General features: G+C 47.6%; 1 protein-coding gene across 3 annotated transcripts in view; it reads right to left on the bottom strand.

Annotated features, from left to right (window-relative positions):
- COL15A1 (collagen type XV alpha 1 chain) overlaps positions 1 to 21,979 on the bottom strand; it is a 103,424-nt gene that overhangs the window by 24,293 nt on the left and 57,152 nt on the right. For 2 of the 3 annotated variants that reach the window (XM_061425788.1, XM_061425786.1), the window contains 14 exons: positions 21,100 to 21,159; positions 19,847 to 19,939; positions 18,329 to 18,454; positions 17,706 to 17,768; positions 11,635 to 11,670; positions 11,077 to 11,217; positions 10,833 to 10,898; positions 9,991 to 10,026; positions 9,802 to 9,885; positions 8,312 to 8,377; positions 5,888 to 5,923; positions 3,307 to 3,369; positions 836 to 904; positions 691 to 726 (listed from right to left, as the gene is read on the bottom strand). In XM_061425788.1, coding sequence (XP_061281772.1) covers positions 691 to 726; positions 836 to 904; positions 3,307 to 3,369; positions 5,888 to 5,923; positions 8,312 to 8,377; positions 9,802 to 9,885; positions 9,991 to 10,026; positions 10,833 to 10,898; positions 11,077 to 11,217; positions 11,635 to 11,670; positions 17,706 to 17,768; positions 18,329 to 18,454; positions 19,847 to 19,939; positions 21,100 to 21,159 — 975 coding nt within the window. The remainder of the gene's footprint in view (positions 1 to 690; positions 727 to 835; positions 905 to 3,306; positions 3,370 to 5,887; positions 5,924 to 8,311; positions 8,378 to 9,801; positions 9,886 to 9,990; positions 10,027 to 10,832; positions 10,899 to 11,076; positions 11,218 to 11,634; positions 11,671 to 17,705; positions 17,769 to 18,328; positions 18,455 to 19,846; positions 19,940 to 21,099; positions 21,160 to 21,979) is intronic. The other variant, XM_061425787.1, reaches the window with a different exon arrangement.

The raw sequence follows: 21,979 nt of genomic DNA, 5'->3' as shown, positions 1-21,979 counted from the left end.
CCTGAATGAGTTATAGGTTCCTGGAGCAATAAAGCAAGAAAGGCCCAATCATGTCATTCAGTACTCAGTCAACATCCTCAATTGCAGTTGGGAAAACAGAAGCCCAGAGAGAGAAGAGGACTTGTCTGAGCTCATACAGCAAATGAGCAGCAGATCTAAGACCAGAAGCCAAAAGGCCCAGGTTGCCTGGGCAATGGTAGTCTATAGCTGGCAAGACCCATGGTACAACTGTGGGGCTCACCACCATCTGCTTCCCCACTTCCTTCTGGACACACAGCTCCCCCACCACCCACCCCACTGCCTCCTGCATCAGTGGAGGCCAGAGGTGGAACTCATCATCTTTCATGGTCTGTCCCCTCCCCAAGCTTGGCCTGCCAGCTGGAAGATGCCAGTGTGAATCTGAATCCACCAGACAGTGAAGTCACAGGACACAAGCATCATGGGCTTCCGAGTCACTGCTTGGAGGGGAGATACCCAACTGGCAACCACCACAGTGGATTTTGTAAAACTCAGAACTAAGCCACGACTATGCTAAACCACTGAGATTTTATTTAATTACAATCAGCCTACCCTTGATACATTGATACACACACACATTGCCATATCATTATTTTCATAACTCAATCTAGTTGAGCCAAAGTACGATAAATGCTTCAAACCCCAGTTTAGGGGTAACATGCTCTGGCTTACCATTGGTCCCGGGGCTCCGTGCTCTCCAGGTTCACCCTAAAACAGGAAGACAAAGACCTGTCACTCAGATGAACACAGTCAGCAGCAGAAACAAAGATGAGATTTGAAGCAGACATGTGGTTTTAGGGTCTGGTAGAATAATTACCTTTTGGCCCCTCAGCCTTTCCAGAGGAATATCCCCCGTCAGGATGGCACCTGGCTCTCCCTTCTCACCCTGTAATTCAGAGAACCTTTTGATGAAGTTGGGCCCCACCTCGCCACCTTATCCACAAGCTCACCACCATTTCTTTGGCCTTCAAATTGCCTCTCCAACCCCCCTGCCCTGACATGACCTCTTGCTGAAATATTGCACAGCCTCCTTAAGTGGTTAAATATCGTCTACTCTGTTGCCTCCATGTACTTCAGTTACTGTCTGAAAGCACAGGTTGGGGTCCTGCAAGCCCCTCCAAGGCTCCTGCTGCTGCCTGCTCAGCATCCCCACCTTAATCCTCCAGGAACCTCAATCCTCAAGGTCCACCCCACCTCTGGCTGTATGCTCCCCGCTAAGGACCTCTGGCTCCTAACTTTAATATATCTGGTGGCTTGTGCTCCTAACAGCTCAACTTGAGATCTGTTCTCGCCTAAAATCCTTATTCTTGTTAAAATATCTAAAATTGGGAAAGCCATGAGAGCATGATCAGTGGAGGCCTCTGTCAACACAGGGGTCCTGAGTCTCTATGTGGAATTTTGCCTCCAAGCTCCAGGCTCCTGTACAAACACTCACCTGATCAGGCAAAGTTATCTCAGTTGCTGGGACACAGGGGGGATGGGGAGACTGGTGGCAGGGACACAGAATCCTGCCCCCAATTCTGCACTCTGTAGGGCTACCTACCACCCAGGAGGCTTTCAAGAAGATATATGTTCAGAGAAAGGCCAGGGAAAGGAGCCATTCAAGGCTCTGGCTCCGAACTTCAATGCTGGCCCCTGAAAAGCTGGGCTGGACCACACGAAAGTCTTCCTTCAACAGGGCTGGAAGCAGCCAGGGCAGTGGCGCCAAAGCAATCCGAGCAGCCTCTCCTCTCTGTCCCCCAGGCCCACACTTGATATTTGGATCTTACCACTCAACTGGTGAGGAAAAGCGGTCCTGAGCACGCCAGCAGCAAGAAGAAGCAAGCACAAAAGCATTAGAGGTAAAGCCAGAGAAAGTGCGTTTGCCGCTGGGGTCAGAGCAGAGCTGTCTGGGTGTTCTTCCCAGTTTTCAAGGTGGCAGGGGATAGGGCAGGGATGGCAAGTAGGTCCTTCTTGATCCGCCTGAACTTGCCACATGGAAAACAGAGTGTTTAAGGCAAGAGCTAATCAGATTTGACCAGGTCTCCTCGCAAGCCAGAGCTGCCCTGGCCCCACACCCTCTCTGCAGGCCCGAGGCAGCAAAAGGCACCCCAAGACAAGGTCTCATGTAGTGTTAAACTCAGACCCAGCACACTGAACCCTCCGCCCCCTGGACTGTGGTCCAACAGACACTAGAGACTCTCTCCACTTCCTTGGGGCTAGTGTGAAATGGTTTGGGAAGGAAGGAAAGAGAGTAGCTAATGGTCCTTTCTCTTAGAGATGCACCCACCTTCCCTGACACCCCAAGGCAGGCTCAGGGTTTCTCCTGCTGGCTTTGTACAGACTCCCGTTACAGCAATAACCAGTCTCTCTGTGGCTCTCTGCATGTCTGTTTCTCACATCTTATCTCACTGTTCCTAGCGCCTAGCATAGGAACCTGGCTGGTATATCAAAGGGAATGGATGTAAGCAGGATGAGTATATAAATGGATGGATGGACAGACGAATCCAATGCAGAGTCACAGCAGTCTGTGTATGAAAATGTTACTCTCCCCTTACCTATAAAAACCAACTGGGAAACCAATTCTAAGGCAAATGTGGAAAGGTACAAAGATCATTTCAACGTCCTAGAAATCTCAGGAAGTGCTCTGCATGCTAAATATTTATCCCAAAACTTCTGGACCAAGACTGCTAACCAACTGCAGAATGCCCCAGCTTATAATAATCATAATAATATAATAGCATAATAAGAATTTCTAAATGTTAGCATTCATTGCATTCATTACTCATACATCCTTTCATCCAGCAAATATTTTGAGTGCCATTCATGTATCAGGCACAGTGCTAAGTACTGGAGCCACAGAAAGGAAAGTGGATGTGCCTGCCCTCAGGGAGTGCATATCATAATGTGAGAGCCCGGCGGAGGCATAGACCGAGCACAGAACTCATGGGAAGAGCATTCAGGGGAGTCTTGGCTGAGTTCTCTTTCCAACTATGATGACCATCTATTTCTCCATGCACCGCACCTGCACCCTGGAGGAATCTTGAGATCACGAAAGTTAACAGCTGGGGAGTGACTGCTACAAGACACAGTGTTTCTTCCAACATGATGAAACTGTTCTATAATTAGGTAGTGGTGGTGGCTGCACGACCTTGCAACTATACTAAAAATCACCGAATTTCACAATTGAAAGGGGTGCATTTTATGGTACCTGAGTTATATCTCAAACTTTAAAAAAGTTAACAGCTACTTTCAACCCACTTGAAATATGTAGCAAATTCTCCCACCCACACACCTGGCTCTTCTTACCTGTTCTCCTTTTAGTCCTGGAAATCCAGGTACGCCAGTGTCACCTTTTGGACCTCTTGGGCCCTAGAAGGAGTTATTGGAGAGTATTTGGTTGTTTGTTAAAATTAAAATGCTTTAACTAAACAAAGTTTCTTTCTTTTTCCCCCAAAAGTAAAAGAACACAGAGTGTCAGTGGAAGTCACAGTTACGATGTTTTCCTAATTTTAAGTGGTCTGGAAATTGTGGTCTGGGGGAGGAAGACAGCATCGAGTGTTAGGAGCCCTAGAGGCCCCATTTCTCTTTGAACTATGGTTTCCTCCAATGGGCATCACTGAAACGGCCTTGCCTGCTGCCTCTGCTCACCCATGGGTCCTTGGGGCTGTCCTGCAGCCCACTTGCCCCATCATCCATCCTCCATGATTCCCACCCCTTCTCTGGCTCCCCACTACCTAAGGAATGGGATCCAGACACCCTAGTCTGACATCCAAAGTGATCCCAGCTGGTCTTGGCACTTCATCCTCCACTCCCGTCGCTCCACCAGGGGCAAGCCTGTCCCCTTAGCCTCTCTGCACCCACCCCCAACCCCCACCAATGCCTCCACTATTCCCTCTGCAGAACCAAATTCTGCACATCTGGTGAGAGGTGACCTCGTCTCAACTCCAACAGACACTTAAGATCTGCGACAATGACTCACACAGCCAGACGTCTGTCCCCAAAAAGAGTTTCAACACTTTTTATGTAATTTAGCTTTTTACAAGTCCCTTTCTTCTGGGTTAATGCAGTGGTCCTCAAATAGTTGTTATTTTTTAGCAGTGAAATTCTTTTCATTCCTTTTTTCAAGTAAAGTCTTAAACAAAAGCCCAATATATAAAATACATCAGATGGAGTCTTGTCAGTGCCCTGGATCCTGCTTACTTGGCCCCCTCCTTACTCTTCAAGTGGTCCCAAAGGCTCCTCTGAGAAGCCCAAGGCTCCCTCGGGAACACAGAACCAGTCATTCAGAGGCAATGTGTCTGGGACACGCTCTGGTTTTGGAGAAGCCAAGCTGGGCCTGGAGCTCAGAGGTCTCGCCTCCTCTTCCTAACTAAGAGGTCTTCCCTGTGGCTGTCACTCTCTCCTGTTTTTTAATGTCAAGTTCTCCTGTATTTTCAGTGTCAGCATAGCATATGCTCCTTTAAAAAAATAGAAAACCTCAGAAATATAAAAAAGTAGAATAAGAAACCACTTATAATTCTACCATCAATGACAAATCCCCATTACATTTTTTGATAAATTTCCCTCACCTATCCTGGAAGCAGCACACACATCACCAGCGGCATTTAGGCCTTTTCATGACTGCACTATACAGAGCAATGGTGCAGATTTCACTCTGGAGCCTTGGGCTTCAAAGCAGATGCAAGCATTTAGACTCAACTGATCACTTCCTACACAGAGATGCACTTTCACCTTCCACGGTGGAAGCCCCATAGCATGGTGCACACAGACTGCTAATTACTGGACTTGCAGGCTCTGATTCCCCCCTTTCGGTCCCCCATCACCACCATCCTCTCTCTCTAGGAATTTTATCTACTTTGACTCTCAGTTCAGTTCAGTTCAGTCGCTCAGTTGTTTCTGACTCTTTGCGACGCCATGAACTGCAGCATGCCTCCCTGTCCATCACCAGCTCCAGGAGTTTATCCAACCTCATGTCCATTGAGTCAGTGATGCCATCCAACCATCTCATCCTCTGTCATTCCCTTCTCCTCCTATACTCAATCTTTCCCAGCATCAGGGTCTTTTCAAATGAGTCAGGTCTTCACATCAGGTGGCCAAAATATTGGAGTTTCAGCTTCAACATCAGTCCTTCCAATGAACATCCAGGGCTGATCTCCTTTAGGATGGACTGGTTGGATCTCCTTGCAGTCCAAGGGACTCTCAAGAGTCTTCTCCAACACCACAGTTCAAAAGCATCAATTCTTCCATGCTCAGCTTTCTTTATAGTCCAACTCTCACATCCATACATGACTACTGGAAAAACCATAGCCTTGACTAGACAGACCTTTGTTGACAAGGTAATGTCTCTGCTTTTTAATATGCTGTCTATATTGTTCATTATTTTCCTTCCAAGGAGTGACTGTCTTTTAATTTCTTGGCTGCAATCACTATCTGCAGTGATTTTGTAACCCAGAAAAATAAAGTCAGCCACTGTTTCCGCTGTTTCCCCATCTATTTGCCACTCTGACGCTAACTACCTGAAATGACTGATTGATCTACTCGCATTTATAGGAAGCTAACCATGGGCTCCAACTCTGACTCTGGCTGGCCTAGGCTAGAAAGAGATGAACAAGACCCCACCCTCTGCAAGCTGATCATGGTACAGTTGAGGAAAAAAGAATAGGGGCGTAAGTAACTGTTATTCAAGGCAGAAAAGAGGTGAAAATAAAGCCCTTTTAGACTCAAAGGTGGGAACAATCACTCTAGGTGGGGGCAAGTAGGAAAGACTACATGAGCAAGAACTACTAGAGCTCAGCTGGGCAGATGGAGAGGAACAGCGTTCCAGGTGGGAGGAACAGAATGTACATAGCCACAGGGCACAAACGAAGATGGCTACCATGGTACTCACTGGGAATCCTGGCAGCCCAGGCATGCCCTCGGGGCCCTGTGACACAGAAAGACAAAGAGGCAGCTCAGGAGCAGCACTTCCAGGCCAGCAGGAACCTGCACCCCAGGGGCTCACTTCCTCTGCTGCTGCTAAGTCGCTTCAGTCGTGTCCGACTCCGTGCGACTCCATAGACGGCAGCCCACCAGGCTCCCCGTCCCCGGGACTCTCCAGGCAAGAACACACTTCCTCTAGCACCTCCCAAAGGCCCAAGCATGTCCCCACCCAGTGGGACTCAAGACCCATTCCATAGGGGGAGGAACCATGCAGTCACACAGCTAGTTGGCACGGAGCCAGGAAATGCCCAGAAGCCTGGAGCCTCTGCACCCCCAGTCAGGACTTGGGGCTCCGTAAGTCCCAGCCTCCCCCACCCCCAACCACTCCTCCTCCTTCTCGACCTCAGAAACCCCTGGGGGCAATGAATGCAGTGCTTGACCTTCACAAATATTCTCAGAAGTTCCCCAACTCTGAGGGGTGGGCCCCAAGGGTGTGCTGGGGTATTTGGGGTTAGATGTGGGGGCAGTTGGTGAGACTCAGTTCTCTTCCCTCAGCGAGAGGGATTATTTTAAATGGCCAGTGGCTTTAAAGGCTCTAGGAAACAAAATTTGTGGTTCACTCCACATGGTGCCAGGACACTTTTTCCTCCAAGCCCAGCTACCCACATACCTATTAAAGGCGTAAGAGTTTGGCAGAATATACATACAGAGATATAACTGAACGACAACAACTTTCCCAATGCACAGTCATCCCCGGGTATCCGAGGGGTACGGGTTTCAGGATCCTCTGTGGATACCAAAATCCTCAGATGCTCAAGCCCCTTACATAAAATGGTCAGCATATAACCAATATACATACCCCATATACTTTAAATCATCTCTAGATTACTTATAATACCTAATACAATGTAAAAGCTATGTAAACAGTTGCCAGCAGGCAGCAAATTCAAGTTTTGCTTTTTAAAACTTTCTGGATTTTTTTTCAGTCTTTTTTTTAATCCAAGGTTGGTTGAATATGTAGATGCAGAAGCAACAGGTACAAAGGACTATATACTAATATATATATATATATATATATATAGTGTACAGACGAAAAGTGATGAAAGTGAAAGTCGCTCAGTCATGTTTGACTCTTTGCGACCCCATGGACTGTACAGTCCATGGAATTCTCCAGGCCAGAATAGTGGAGTGGGTAGCTATTCCCTTCTCCAGGGGATCTTCCCAAACCAGAGATTGATATAATGGAGTGGAAAAGCGTAAGGGTGTAATGGGGAGGGAACTATCTGAATAGGAAAACCTTGATCCTCCCTTAGAGATACCCTTGAAGGCCTGGATTTGCCAAAGAGAAAGCCAGGGATTGAGACAGAAAGAAGATTCTTGGGGTGGGAAAAAGAGAAGGGGTGCGGGCAGACAAGGCCCAAGGACTCAGAAAAGAGATGCCAATTCTTAGATCTTAGGCTGTGTTTTGCTTTAGAATTAAGCCACCTAATGCTCTAAACTTCCAATAATTAGAAGAAAACTTTGGGAAATGACTTTTGCTTCTTTGCTTTAGGGTTTGCTTATTGGGGTGTTTTGGGTAGTTCTAGCAGAAATCAAGGAAAGGGAGCCCCATTAAATGTAGGGAAGAGACAGTGAAACGACCCACGAACAGAGGCACCCGGCAGGAGACACTGGCTCTAAAGGAATCTCTCAGATATTTGGTTTCAGGATATATATTGCAAGAGCCTTGGGGAGAGAGCTGAGTTTTCCCCAGGATGTGGATGGCAGGGGTTCAGGCCAACCCCACTGGGGACTGGGAACCCAAAGCTTTCAAGGCCAGAGCTCTTTCCTCTCTCCCCAGCTGTCACCAGCAGATGCAGAAGATGCAGTGGAAATCCACCACCCGGGCTGCAGGAGGAAGCTTCCTTCCTCTGAGGTCCTACTATGTCACAAACTGACTCTGTGGACTTGAAGAAATGAGGTAGCTTCTTTGTGTGTTCCTGATCTCTAAACGGGGCCAGGAAGACTGAAGCCAGTCACATTCCCTCCTCATGTGCCAGTTTCCCCATTAGCAGTAGGCTCCTCCCCTTCTGGGAAATGAGACCACGTAAATAAAAGCAGGCCCAAAGCATTGCTCAGACGTCAATTAACTTGTTAGTTATGATTCTCTGATTTCCATTACACATATTTCTGATGCAAGGGACTGGAAGCTTCCACCGCATTGGACAAAACTCCCAGCACAATCAAATTAATGTTGCAGCAACTTCTCAGAGACACAAAGCTCTCTTTCCATTCTACTTTGAAACACTTAAGCTCTGTGCTTCAGGAGCCCAAAGATTCCAACCCACCCAACTTAGTTTCAACTGGGGCATCTGGGTAGGACCCTCATTCCAGGGCAGCTGTGGATACACACCGGAGGCCCGACGAGCTCAGGAATGTCCGAGAAATTCATGAATCCTTGGGTGATGTTGGTCAAAGACTGAAAAGAGAAAAATCAGACAAAGAGACAGAGGGTGGCACATATTCCACCTTTTCCTGGCAGTGAGGCTTTAACTGAAGTCACCCTGCATGGCAGATGCAGGCGGAGACTGACAACACCCGCCCACTGCCAATACACACACTCCACCCACTTCTTAAGGTGGCACTGAGCCATATTATCACTTTTCTCTTTTGATTAATCTTAAAACTGCACGGTATATGAATGTCTTCTTTCTTGCATAATTTTAAATATTAAAATTTTATAAATTTTTAGAATTTAAAATATATACATGGTGAAGGAGATAATGAAGGACAGGGAAGCCTGGCAGGCTGCAGTCCATGGGGTCTAAAAGAGTTGGACATGAATGAGTGACTGAAACAATTAATATTATATGTATGTTATTAATATATAATTATAAATTAATAATAATATTAATACCTACAGAAAACAGTGTTTTTGGGGTGTATATGTGTGTTTTATGTGTATCTGTCCAAGTGGTTATTTTATATAAATGGTACCAGGCTATGTGTATTATTCTTCAACTTGCTTTTTTTACTCAATCATATGACATGGAGGTCTTTCCATGTGGAAATTTTCAGTATGAACATATTAGCACGTTGCCAAAGAGCTGTCTAAAGGGACTGTACAATTTATACTTCCAACAAAGAGATTTTTCTATTTCACCACATCCTTATCTACATTTGATATTTTTGAATTATACTTAAAAATCTATGTCATTGTTTTTTTCAGTTATTTGGGACTTTTTGTCTTTCTGTCATCTACTAGTATGATGTTATTTCTCTCATAAGCACCATGATTTTTCACAAATGTGATGTTCTAATGTCCAGTGGGCTGCGATCGGGTCCCAGCCCACATCCCAGTCTTCTCTACAAATTTCCATCACTCTCCACATACCCCCAAGCCCATCAGCTCCCTGGGCCTTGGATACACCCATGTTTTTCTATTCTGTGCTTCGGTTCTGAGAGTTCTGACTCCTGAGTTCTGGAAGTCCTGTCCTCCACACCTACCTGGTAAATCCTGCTTAGCTTTCAAGTCCCTCTTTAAAGATACTTCTTCCAGAAAATCTGTCTTGATTTCTCATATTCTAAACCATCTTTCCTCCCTGGTTCCCCCACTTATGTTCCTTGCCTGTTGGTTACAGCTCTGTTATACTTATTTTCCTGACTGCAAATGCTGCCAACCAGAAGAGAGGGTTGGGGACACACTATGTGAGACAACAGAGGTATCACAGTAGGCACAGACAGATGGCCCACGCTGGCAGGTAGAAACTCCACCACCAGATGCCAGCTACACACCCCCTGCATAACTAGCAGCCCCGAAGGCACCAAAGCTGTGGATAACCCTCCCTCCCCTTTAGCAAAGTCACAAAACACATAGCCATGCTCTGACCTGGTGATACTTACACTAGACAGGACCTCGATGCGCCCTGGTGGCCCCCTGGGCCCAGGGGGTCCCACAATGCTGGCTCCATCCATCCCTCTGTCACCCTGGATATAGCAGTGAAAGTGGGAAAAAATTCACTGTATATGGGTAATGCTCCTAGAACCGGGATGAAAACTTCTCTCACCCCTACTACAGATCTATGACCTCACCTTAGGTCCCCGGTCTCCTTTTTCTCCTTTGGGACCCTGGCAAAACAAACAAATATTCTTTGAATTTTTTTCTATTCACTTTGCCCACTTTCCATCTACCCTTCCGTCTTGCCATCTCTCCCTAAGCTCTCATAAGGATTTTATCCCTGATAATGGTAGCAAAAGATGAAGGGCAAATTCCCCTTACAGAGTCAGAAGGAAGGAACATCTCAGACAGCAAGAGGAACAGAGGTCTTCTCCCAGCACTGGCTGAGTGTCCTTTGACCCTGCGCCTCAGAGCCCTCTGCATCTGGGGGATGGGGGAGGTCTTCCTATTCAATCATGGAGGGGGCAGTGATGCTCTCCTCTGTGGGGCTCAGCTCCTCCTGTACCAGTGTGCTCAGCTCTGGGTACCACTTGACAAACATAATGAGATCCTGGGGACTGGTCTTGAGAGAAATATCATAGTAGAAGATGGACCACACCTCCCTGGGGGAAGAGGTAGCGGGCAGGGGTACCTGTTAGGAGCATGGGATTCTGAAATGGGGCAAAGTGTGAGTCTTGAAAGGGCAGCAGAAAGGAGGCAATGAAGTAGAGATGCTTGATGGTTAGGGACTGGGGAGAGAGAGAGAAAGGTAATTTTCAAGTTTTCCCATATTATATCTTGTGCAAAACCTCTATGCTGTTCCTCAAAGAAACAAGCTATAAAGAGCACCTGGTCTCCCCACCGCACAGCTGGAAGCTGGAGGCTCAGAGAGTGTGAATTATTGAAAGTAACAGAGCAGGACGGCACCCCACAGCTTCCCTGCTCCAGCATGACAGCATGACAATCCTCAAAGTGAAGGTTTCAAAAGTCAACCTACACTTGAAGCCGTTGGCCCAGAGATGGGCTCGTGTAAGTGCCTGATGCTTCCTGAGCCCTCGGTATCCTAGGGAAGGAAGAAGAAGAATTTCAGATCTGACTCCCAGACACCTCCTTGTGCCAGGTATGGTGCTGGAAGCTGGGGCTCAGCAGGGAACCAGCAGTACCATGGCATCCAGTTAGCTGGCCTTTCCAGTCATCTGTAATGCACATTGCTCTTTAACCACAGGGATGAAGGAAAATACCTCAAATCCAAGTCCTGTTGTGCATCCAGGGCCTGGGGGCCCAGGGGGTCCAGGAGGCCCTGGGGGTCCCATGACCCCAGGAGCACCAACTTGTCCAGTTTTCCCTGGGGGTCCTGGTAAGCCTCTGTTGCCAGGATCACCCTGTGAGGAAGAGGACAGGCTGACTATCTAGTCTTGGGTTCATTCATGGAAGGAACAACATTCACACCTGAGTCAGAAAAATTGTTCTTTGAATTTCATTAGATGGATGGATTCTCTGATTGGTGCTGCTTAATGGTACAGAAACAGCCGTCTTGCCAACTGACATTTTACTTGGAGATAAGCTGACGGCGCTCACTGAATGCGTTTGGGTGGAGGGAGTGACAGAGGAGAGAACCTGGCAGGCTATTCACTCTCCTCCAGCTCCAGATGTTCCGCCTTCCCCAAGCAGTTCCATCCAGATGTTTTTCTCTGATCCATGACATTTACATGTTTCGTACTTCAGCCCAACAGTTCAATTACACTAAACCCAGAGAGACAGGAAGAAGGAAGAGAAAAGTTTTCTTTTTCATCTTTTACCTTTTCACCAACTGAGCCATTAGGTCCTCTAGCTCCCTGAAAAAAAAATGATGGCTGATTATATATAATATAATAATATATCTTCCATTAGGTACGTTTAGAAGAAAATGCAGGATTACAGACACATAAGTAACAGGATGTTAAAATGGGACTCTTCCTGTGCAGTTTTGACTGGTGTCTCAAACCCGAGCCCAATACAGTAATTGTGAGTTTGCCAGGCAGGTCATGCTGAAAGCTTGTGAAACCCATTTTTCAACCATTAGTTCATTACCTACCTCAAGATTGAAAAGCAGAAGTTGAAGATGAACCAGGGAAAGATTGTAAAGGAAGGATTTCCCTGGAAAGCTGTCAGTGTACTGAGTGGACCCTCTCCCCACCTTCCCAAGATGGAAGTAAAGGGGTGCCTCTCCTCCTTGAAGCCAAGAAAAGGGGCTTCAAGAATTTGATATGTATTCCCTAGGCTTTTGGAGATATGTATATAATGGCTGACTCTCTTCTGGAAAAATCTAAAGAGCAAAAGCTGGCTGGAATAGCCCCAGAATTGAGTGGGAGGGTCTCTAAAACAGCTTATGTGTCCACCACCAATGGGGGCCATGGAAGAGGTTTTCTAGGGGGTTAGATGTGGATCCCGAGGTAAAGAGCCAGCTGTGAGTTCAAAGCAGAGGGGAGGACCAATGCGAGCTGATGGTCAGGCGTGGTCAGCCACAGGATACACTGCCCTGCATCAGAGGACTGCAGCTGGGGGCTCCCAGCCGGAGAACCTCCAAGGAGACCACCCCAAGCACGCTCAAGAGAAGCCAGAAACCGCATGGCCACACAGAAGGCTCTCGACACCATAACAAAGCCACAGTCTAAGGCTGCGCCTTCTCCCAAACCCCTCTTCCCCTTTCTATATCAAATCCACAGAAGTGACAGAGTGGATAGTTAAACCGTCATGCTCAAAACTAAGATGGTGAGTGACACTTGAACCTGAAACAGTGAAGAATGCCAACGAGAAAACACGGGAAGCTGAAGCCAGAGGCTTCAGCCATGGAGACAAACCACAGGGAGAAAAATATCAGGTAAGGGAGGAGTGGAAGCCAAGAGCAGACTATGGCTCTGCTAGATAGAAGTTGACATTCCGGAGCTAGATAGCCATGGAGCCCTGCCCCTCTCCCCTCACCTTCCATTTTCACTACAAAAACAATAAGAGCTGTTTATTGAAACAATGGGATATGGCAGAGCCCCAGGTGGCTAGCAGACTCTGGGAGGTCCAAGGGTACCCCAAACACCTAAGATCAGCTGTTGAGGCACATCCTAGTCCTCCTGTCCTAAAACCTGCAGAAGTAGCTACCACCCAACTCGCCAGTACTTTGTATAAACAGAGGCAGAAAACAGATTAAAGAGGGATTCCAATTTCTAAAGCATAAACACACAAGCAAGAAACCCTACACATCTGAGCAAAAGCACACTCTGAAAGAGAACAGCATCAATCATGGAATGTCTCCTGAGGAAACAGAGCTAAGAACACAAACTAATCAGGACTCTAAGTAAATACTATATATTCTCAGGGAGAAAAGGGAGGATATTATTACAGCCAAGAAACAAGGACAAACTATTATGAAATAAGAACAGTGGTTAGAGAAAAAAAATCAATTAGAGATCTTAGACAAAGATATGTACCTGCTGAGAGGAAATACTCTATAGAAAGGTTGAATAACAGAACAGACATACTTAAAGAGAGAACCCCAGAGTGAACCCGGCTACTCTGTGGGGTGGCGGGAGGAGAGGAGTGCTTGCAGAAGGAAGTAGAGGTAACTGGGGTCCTGTGGCTTCCCTGCCTGCCAACCTGACCTGGGAAAAACTAAGTGTGATCTTACATCCAGAGCAGAAACAGAAAGAATTGGGTTCCAGTTTTGCTGCCCAACCTGCAGGCTACAGTTTCTGTGTCTGTTTTTCTTGGGTGTGACCAGCCACCATCGTCTGCAATGCAGACGATGCAATTTGTCTGCAATGCAATTGCATCGATGCAATTTGTCCTTGAAGGAAGTACCATCCTTATGTATTTTTCCAGTAATAAGTCAAATCTCAGTCAGAGATATTGTGAAATAGAAGTTAACTTAGCCCAGTCTCTTGATTTTTGGACTCTATCCTCTGAAAACATTATTATTGTTGACTCCATTCAAGAAAAGGATGCTCATAAGATGAAAAACTGTACTTTTTCAATTGTCTTTCTGACTTTTCAAATCAAGAGTACATCTTGTAGCAGTTTCAAAGGACGTTCCAGAAGATATGTTAGCCTTTGATTTATCTGTCTCAGAAACAGATGATTTTATCTAGCTTGTAGGTATGAAGAGATAGTATCTGGGCCTATTTCACTGGCTCACAGATTTGGTGACCACCATTTTGGAATATGAGTAGATCAGTTCAGGGATGGAAGAGCTTATGTTACTGTAACGTATATGAACAGGCAGAGTCAAAGTGGTAGCTCCAATTTAAAGGATCAGCAAAGACCCCACAGCTAAACTGGTGAAGGCAGACCTATACTTCACTCCTCAGTGAGAGAGCTGTGTGGTGAGGCTATGCACTGTCCTGGAATTCCAACCAGCAGAGTTGCGAGTCTGAATATGATGATGGTATGGAGAGACCAGTTCTACAGCAGAAACACTGTGAAAGAACCAGGTATGGGAGTGCTGCCTGTTGCAAAATGATGGTCTAGAATTTATTAGAAATTCTGGGGACTTCCCTGGTGGTCCAGTGGCTAAGACTCTATGCTCCCAATGCAGGCAGCCTGAGTCCAATCCCTGGTCAGGGAACTAGATCCCATGTGCTGCAACTAAGGGTTTGAATGCCACAATTAAAAGATCCTGCATGCCATAACTAACGGAAGATCCCACATGCCTGGCGCAGCCAAATAAATATTTTTTAAAATTCTGGCTCATTATGGTAGCTGGGTTTGCTAGGGACAATGTTAGACTTCATCACACAACATCAAAGACCTTTTCAGTTGTGGTTTCTTACTGCCTTATCAAGTCTGCTGGTTTTGCATATAGTATTACACTGATAACTTCAATTTGTTACAGTTAAAATTGACTATGCTCTATATGGTTTCATGGAGGCCTACAATTCAGATTTTTTACCAAATACATTTGATGATTAAAGAAGATATAAAATAGGAAATCTAGCCAATATCATAGCATTTAATTGAAACAAGCTGTTGTAAGCTCTAAACCCATTACTAGATCCTACTTAAGAGCAGCTCACCACTCAGGTTCTTGGGAAGGGGTACACTGTTCCTTACTACACAAGATTTAGAGAATTGATCGAAGCCAATTTGGAACTGGTTGGAGAAAGGGAAGGTGATGGTCATTTACTTGCATTCCTCACACATCTCATGCAAAAGCTGGTTTTACAGGGCCCAGCAATGACATTTCAGGAGCTCAGTGAGGTTACTCACAGCCAGTTATTGGGAGCTTAACAGTCCTCAGCAATTCTGGGCACTGAAGAAAATTTGAAACATAAACTCTCTTCTGCCTGGGCATCCCAGTGCCTTTTGAGACTGAAGAATAACATGTATCAGTCAGATTATGAAATAAGCAAAAGAATGACAACCATCAGTCCTAGGTCTGTGCTGAAGACGGCAGAATCAACAGTGCAAAAGCAGAAAGAAATTTTTCAGAGAGCCATTTCCAGCATGTTCTTCAGCAGCCTTTCCAGAACCATTCTATAGATGAGAAAGCAAGCCATCCCCTGCCCATTCCTTCATGGGCTAAAGATCTCAGAGTGGCTGCTCATCTTAATTTGGGGAAAATAAACTATGGAATATTTCTATGATCAAACTCAACACAGAATCATCTATTTGATGAATTCTTAATGACATCCACATTTTGATGACAATCTCACATTTGAAAATGATTATCTATAACAATATTATTTCCAGCCAAGTAAACCAAATCTTATTCTTCAGGGTTTTCAACTCTCTGGACTGGCTGATACTTGAGGGTGAAGAGAAGAGAGGCTGATGTCCTGGTAGCAACGAGGAACGACCTCCCTGCAAGTGTCCACCTAGCCGTGGAAGGCACTGCCTGGGCAGGAAACGAGTCCTCTGGCACTGGAGGCATGTAAACTGAGCAGGGATCGGAGGAGACTCGAGGATCACCTGTATCATTGGGTTTTATGTGGTACATCCCTGAGATTATTCACTTTCTTTAGCATGTTTTTGTTGTTCTTTCACCTTCAGACTATTCTGCTTGGTTTACTTTGCAGGGGTGCAGGTAAGTGTCATATTCAAGGTTTCCCTTCAGCTCTCCTGAAGCAAATTTCCAAGTCTTTCTAGAATCTGCTTTTCCTTGACCAGAAACCATCATAGACACACAGGGCAACAAATTAGATCTCATAGCAAATTCCAGGAAGAAAAAAGTGATTTATCTGCCACAATTATTCTGGGCAAGCCTGCCACTTTTGTGCATGACCGAGTGTCTGAGCAGCTGCAGAGTGCGCCTGCACGGGTGTTTGCGGGCGGATGTGGGCGTGGGCTTGGGCATTTTTCAGTCTGAGACCAGAGCAGCGAAGGGTGTGGACGGGGTAGAAGTGTGAGGGGAAGGGGTGTGGGGCAGGGGCAGGGGAGCTGGTAAGAAGAGGAGGGAAGGCGAGAGTAAGTCTTGTAATGTTTCCTGCGAATTTTAATTTCTTATGAAAGAGCTGGTCTATGTAAAACGAGTTCTGTAAAACTCAACAATTGTTTCTTCTTTTTCTGAGAAATGAGCTTTCCATGAAAACTGAGCTACTGTTTCAATTAAACACACTTGAGAGCTGACTGAAAATGGAAATTCAGTTCAGTGACGATGGGAGTGTCTAGGGAGTCAGCATCTCCCATAGCTTTGTCCAGGTAGGGTACACAGAGGGTCTCCACTCCCCTAGCCATGCGGATGAACCCTCCCTCCTCTGAACCCCAGTGAAGCTCAAGACTACATCTCTAGAAGGAAGCTCACCTTATCTTTATTGTCTGCCTGGCAGAACACAGCTTATCTCATCAACCAGGCCAGGAACACAATGGGCAGGAACCCCACCCCCACAGCACCAAGTGGACTTAACAGACAGAAGATTGCATGGGTTTATAGAGAAGGAGGAGAATGAAGGCGTGTGAGACTCAGAAATGGAGGATTCATCAAACTGCTCACAGAAGCCTGTGCTAGATTCTAAGGATACACAGACAATGCTTCTGCTCTGGTTGTCAGAGAAGGGTGGGGGGCAGAATGGTAAGCTAACAGCTATAGTGTCCCTGGCTGGAGGGGTCCCAGCAGAATCAACATTGAGCTAAAGGCAAGTGGAGGAAGGAGTGTGCTTTCTACTCATGAACAGTCCAGGAGAACTTCCCAGAGAATAGATCTGAACTGGGCCTAGGAGGATGAGAAAAGGGAAAGGACAGGAAGCCCAGCACAGAGGCCAGGAGGTTGTGCAAGCCTGGGGGCTTTCAGTAGCGCTGGCTGGCCCGGAGGCGGGTGTGTGAGGGAGCAGTGGTGGGGAACTAAGAGGTAGGTCAGGAAGGGACTTGAAGATCTGCACATAGTGAAGGTTCCATCCTGCGGGCATGAGGGAGCCAAGGGTGCTTTCTCAGTGGAAAGACAGTGAGTGATGAGAGCTTGCTCTGGCAAGATGGACTGGCAGGTGGGTGGAGGCTGGACTGTGAGTGGGGAGAAGGGGCATCAGTGAGGGGCCTGATGCCACCCTGTAGGCAAGGAAGAATGAATGTCAGGTCAGGGCAGAGAGAGGGGTGAGAGATGTGGACTTAAGACTGGCCACTCCTGGCCACGGACTCATGGTGGCAGGAAAGGAGAGGAGGGAGGAGTTAGAGAAGACTCTGTTTTTGAGTCCAGGTGACTGGGCAGATGGCGGTGCCATTCTTGGAAGCTGGGAACATGCAGGAGTAGACAGGAAAAGATGCTGAGTGCAGGTTTGGGTATAGAGAGCCCTGGGCAGAGACACCCAGCAGGGAGGACCAGGATGGGGTCAGAGGCAAGGTCGGGCTTAGAGGACAGAGGCAGGATGGCCTGGTGGTTCCCTATGCAACACCCCTCCCCTTTTCCCCGTACCTTCTCTCCTTTCATTCCCGGAAGACCAGACGCTCCATCAAGTCCAGGTTTTCCCTCAGGGCCCTGAGGAACATCAAGGACAATCAGCCTACAATATCTTTGATAAGTATCAAATACGAACCCTCTTTGGAAAAGGAGGCCAGAGCTGAGAAGACCCAGCGGGTGAGGCGGGTGGGTCTAAAGCCTTGCGTCAGTCTGTAGCGGAACAACTGTCCTGGCCACAGCTCGGCCACTGCTGGCTGTGCACCTGTAGACGAGTGTCCTTCACTCTCTGGGTTGTGCTTTCTCTTCTGCAGGGCAGTCGGGGGCAGGGCTGGACTAGACGGTCTCTGGGGCCTCCCACCCCAGGCCGAGCACTGACGGACTACGTTTCCAAGGTTTTACACAGATTAAGATGAAGCAGTGAAACAACATGTAGGATGATATTTTCCTTGGCTGTTGCTTCTTATCTGGAGTCTTAGTAATAGCAATGTCTTGGCTGAGGAGGATTTTGTTTACAAGTGCCAGCTAGCTGCTCACACCTAGTCATAAGCCTTAGCACTGGGGTCTGCAGTCTGTACCCGCTCCCTGGCTAAAGGAAGCCCCATGGGTACCGAGAGGGGGCAGTGACTTCGGTAGCTTACCGGGGGACCAGGTTCACCAGTAGGTCCATCCTCTCCAGGAGATCCAGGGGGTCCCATGAAAACATCAGTTCCTGGTTTTCCTGGGATCCCAGGTAAGCCAGGTGGGCCCGGGGGACCTGGAGGACCCTAAAAAAAGACACCGTGTTAAAAAACAGGGCAGGAGGGGACAAATGAATATGTTCCACTCACTCCATTGTTGACAACGACCCTACGGGTACAGACTGGTGTTGCTCCTTAGAAGATGGGGAAACTGAGGCTCAGTGAGATGATGTGACTTGCTTAAGAGCTCACGCATACAGCTAATTAGGAGAAGAGCTGAGATTTGGACCCAAGTCTTTTTAAGCCCATTATATAATGTTTTCTGCCCAGATGTATGTATACGATACAGATGCAATTTGTTGGAATTCTTAGAGGTGCTCTACTTTAGTTTTCTGATTACCTGAGAGGTTAGTCTAAAACTGCCTATTGTTATAAAGTGAAAAGGTTAGTCACTCAGTTGTATCCAATTCTTTGTGGCCCCATGGACTATATAGCCTGCCAGGCTCCTCTATTCGTGGGATTTCCCAGGCAAGAATAATGGAGTGAGTTGCCATTCCCTTCTCCAGGGGATCTTTCTGACCCAGGAATCGAACCCAGGTCTCCTGCATTGCAGGCAGATTCTTTACTGTCTGAGTTAAGGCTTATTTGTTAAGCCTTATTAAAATACCCCTGCAATGTACTAGTCTTTTTAGCTTGGGGCTGGGTTTGCTGATGTCACCAGCTTGGACGTTCTAAGTGGGTCCTGTCCCACTCATCCAGTGAGTCCTGAACCCTTCCAGCCCTGTCATGATGAGTGGGCAGAAAGGCAGCTGAGCAGAGCCCTCTGGATGGGGATTCTTGACAGGGGCTCAGAGGAAGGGATGGAATGAGGTTGCGGCTCTGAGGACAGATGCATGAGATCCAGGTGAGAGGAGAGGTGCTCCCAGGGGGAAATCTAGAGGGAGCTCTGGTGGCCCAGCCTTGGGCAAGAGGCTGGGGGATCAAGAGTTGCCGAGGAGGCAGAAAGAGTGGTCTGCAGAGGTAGAAAGGGGGCTGCCTCAGGGTAGGGAGGGTTTTGAGAAGGGTCTGGAAGTCAAAGTGTGAAATGCTGTGTAGAGAAGAGGCCAGCAGGTCTCTGTGATGGGTAAGGGGGTGGAGGGTAGAGCCGGTGGTAGAAGTGAAGGTCATGGGCATACCTGCTGTGGAAGAGGTGCTGGAGAAGGCTGCCAGGGGAAGGAGGCAAGTGTAAAGTGGGGCTCCTGACTATAAACTAAGGTCAGACTCACTTAAAACTGACCAAAGATGGAAATGCCGGGCATACATAAATGTAGATGGGAAGTATAGTGAGTCCCAGGAGCCCACCGTCAGCCTCAGCAGTCATCTACAGAGGCCAGGCTGGTTTCATCTGTTATCAATCCCTGTGTCCCCCCTCCTGGATCCTCATGAAGGCTGCCCTCCCCTCACTACCTGACACCAGGCCTTTTAACCCTTCACACTCACTCTTAACAGCTCCTCACTGTGCACCAGGTCACCAGAGCCAGAGCTGACATCCAAGCCCCAGCCCAGGCCGGAGCCCTCAGCCTCCACTTCCACCTGCAGAGAGAAAAAGTTCCCATGCTGGGTTTCACCATCATTCTCCAAGGACAGGCATGTCACTGAAAGCTTTCCAGTATTCTGTGCCCCTGTAACTGCTGCTGGTGACTTCCCTTCTGGCTCTTTTGCCCGGTCCCCTCTACAGCTGCCCTCCTTCTTTCCCTCCCAGCTGTGCAGCCAACATACAGCCAGTGCTCAAACACAGGACACTTTCACAGCCTCTCATCCTCTCTTTTCCTGCATTTCCAATCCCTACTCATCCTTCAGGGTCCAGTTCCATGGTCTCCTCCTCCAGGAAGCCCTGCCCAACCCCGTTTTCAGACAGAATTCATCTCTCCTGCTCTGTGTTCCCACCAGCCTCTGTGGAAGTCTGGATTTGGCCGTAGGGCCACCTGGCTTTGAAGCTCAGTTGTGTGTATCTGTCAGCCCCACTAGGCTAAGACTCCAGAATTGGCCCAGTCCTGAGACACCTCTGGGTGCCCAGGGTCCATCATGAGATCTGGGACCAGGAAGGCACTCAATGTCTACTTGTTGAATGTCATCAAATTCCTCCAAAGAACAAAAGGAAACTTCCAAAACACCTTTCTGGTACTTAATTCCTGAGGATGGGAACCAGGCAAAGCCTCCTTCAATCATCAAGGAGGATCTGGGTTAGGGGTTGGAGCTGAGTCTGGGCAGGTTGTGTGTGTGTGGGTGGGAGAAGGGAAGCGATGACATGGAGGTGGAGAGACAGTTAGGAGGCTGCTGTCCCCATCTGAGGGATGAGGAGGTGTTGCACAACTAGACTGAGGGGCTTGGGGACTGACTGGATCAGGGAGGTGGGGGGAGGCACTTGAGGACATTTCCTGGCTTCTCTCTTGGTGATCAGGAAGATGGGGTACCATTCCCAGAACAGGGGAGCCCTGCAGGGAGAGCAGGCCTAAGAGCATGGTGACAAGTTCAGCTTGGGATTTGAGGGACCCAGGGGCCTTTCAGGGCACAGGATATAAAGGAGCTTTATAAATATAAAACTGCTAGGCTCCAGGAGAGAGTCCTGGTACAGGAGTGAGCACTGAGCTCTGACTGCAGGGCACTTGAGGGGACGAATCCTCTGTGGCTGTTTTGTGCATCCCTGGCCCCCCGCACTTTGTGCCCGTGACAAGCATGGGTAGGAATCTCACCGTGGGTTCAGTAGGCACAGCAGGTCCAGGGGGGCCAGGAAACCCCTCCTCAGCTTCACCCTAAAGAGAACAAGATGTCAGTGGAGCACTGGGCACCCCTTCCTCCTGTCCCCTTCTCTCTCCAGAAATTACATTCCTCTTCAGAGGAGGCTTATGCAGGAGTTTTATATACCTAATCTGTTAAGCATGTACCACATGCCAGGTAAAATTTCCAGGTATTAGCTCATTTGATTCTCATCCCAGGGAGAAGGTCTACATCCCCATTATACACATAAACAGACAGAGAGAGGGGTGTGGCAGGGCCAGATGTGGGTATCCCTCTCACCCATTACCTTGGGTTAAGTCTAAGATTCAAAATCATCCAAAAGATACTTCAGAGTGGGTGGTCCTGTTACTGTCTTTGTGGTGTTTTTACATCATTTCCTGAGGAATCAGGGTACCTATTTCAGCTTGTCACAGATTCTATACACAGGCACTTAGGGTGATGTATCTTTACAGGTTATATGCCAGGATGAAATGCTGCACGCTTGTCTTTCCCTTTCTCCTTTCTCTCCCTCTCTCTTCTTTTTTCTTGTTGCTTAGACACTAAGTCCTATCCGACTGTTTTGTGACCCCATGGACTGTAGCCCACCAGGCTCTTCCGTCCATGGGATTTCCCAGGCAAGAATACTGGAGTGAGTTGCCATTTTCTTTTCTAGGGGATCTTCCTGAGCCAGGGATTGATGCCATGTCTCCTGTGTTGGCAGGCAGATTCTTTACCACTGAGCCAGCCACCTCTCTTCTTAGAAATTTTAAAAAGTCTCATTGGAGAAGTCAGAAGCATCCTTGGTGGAAACACCACCATATATTAGGAAACTATCAACCACCACAGTTCTGCTAC

The sequence above is a fragment of the Bos javanicus genome, chromosome 8 (assembly GCF_032452875.1).
Source record: "Bos javanicus breed banteng chromosome 8, ARS-OSU_banteng_1.0, whole genome shotgun sequence".
NCBI lineage: Eukaryota > Metazoa > Chordata > Mammalia > Artiodactyla > Bovidae > Bos > Bos javanicus.
This window is presented reverse-complemented; position numbering and strand designations above follow the sequence as displayed.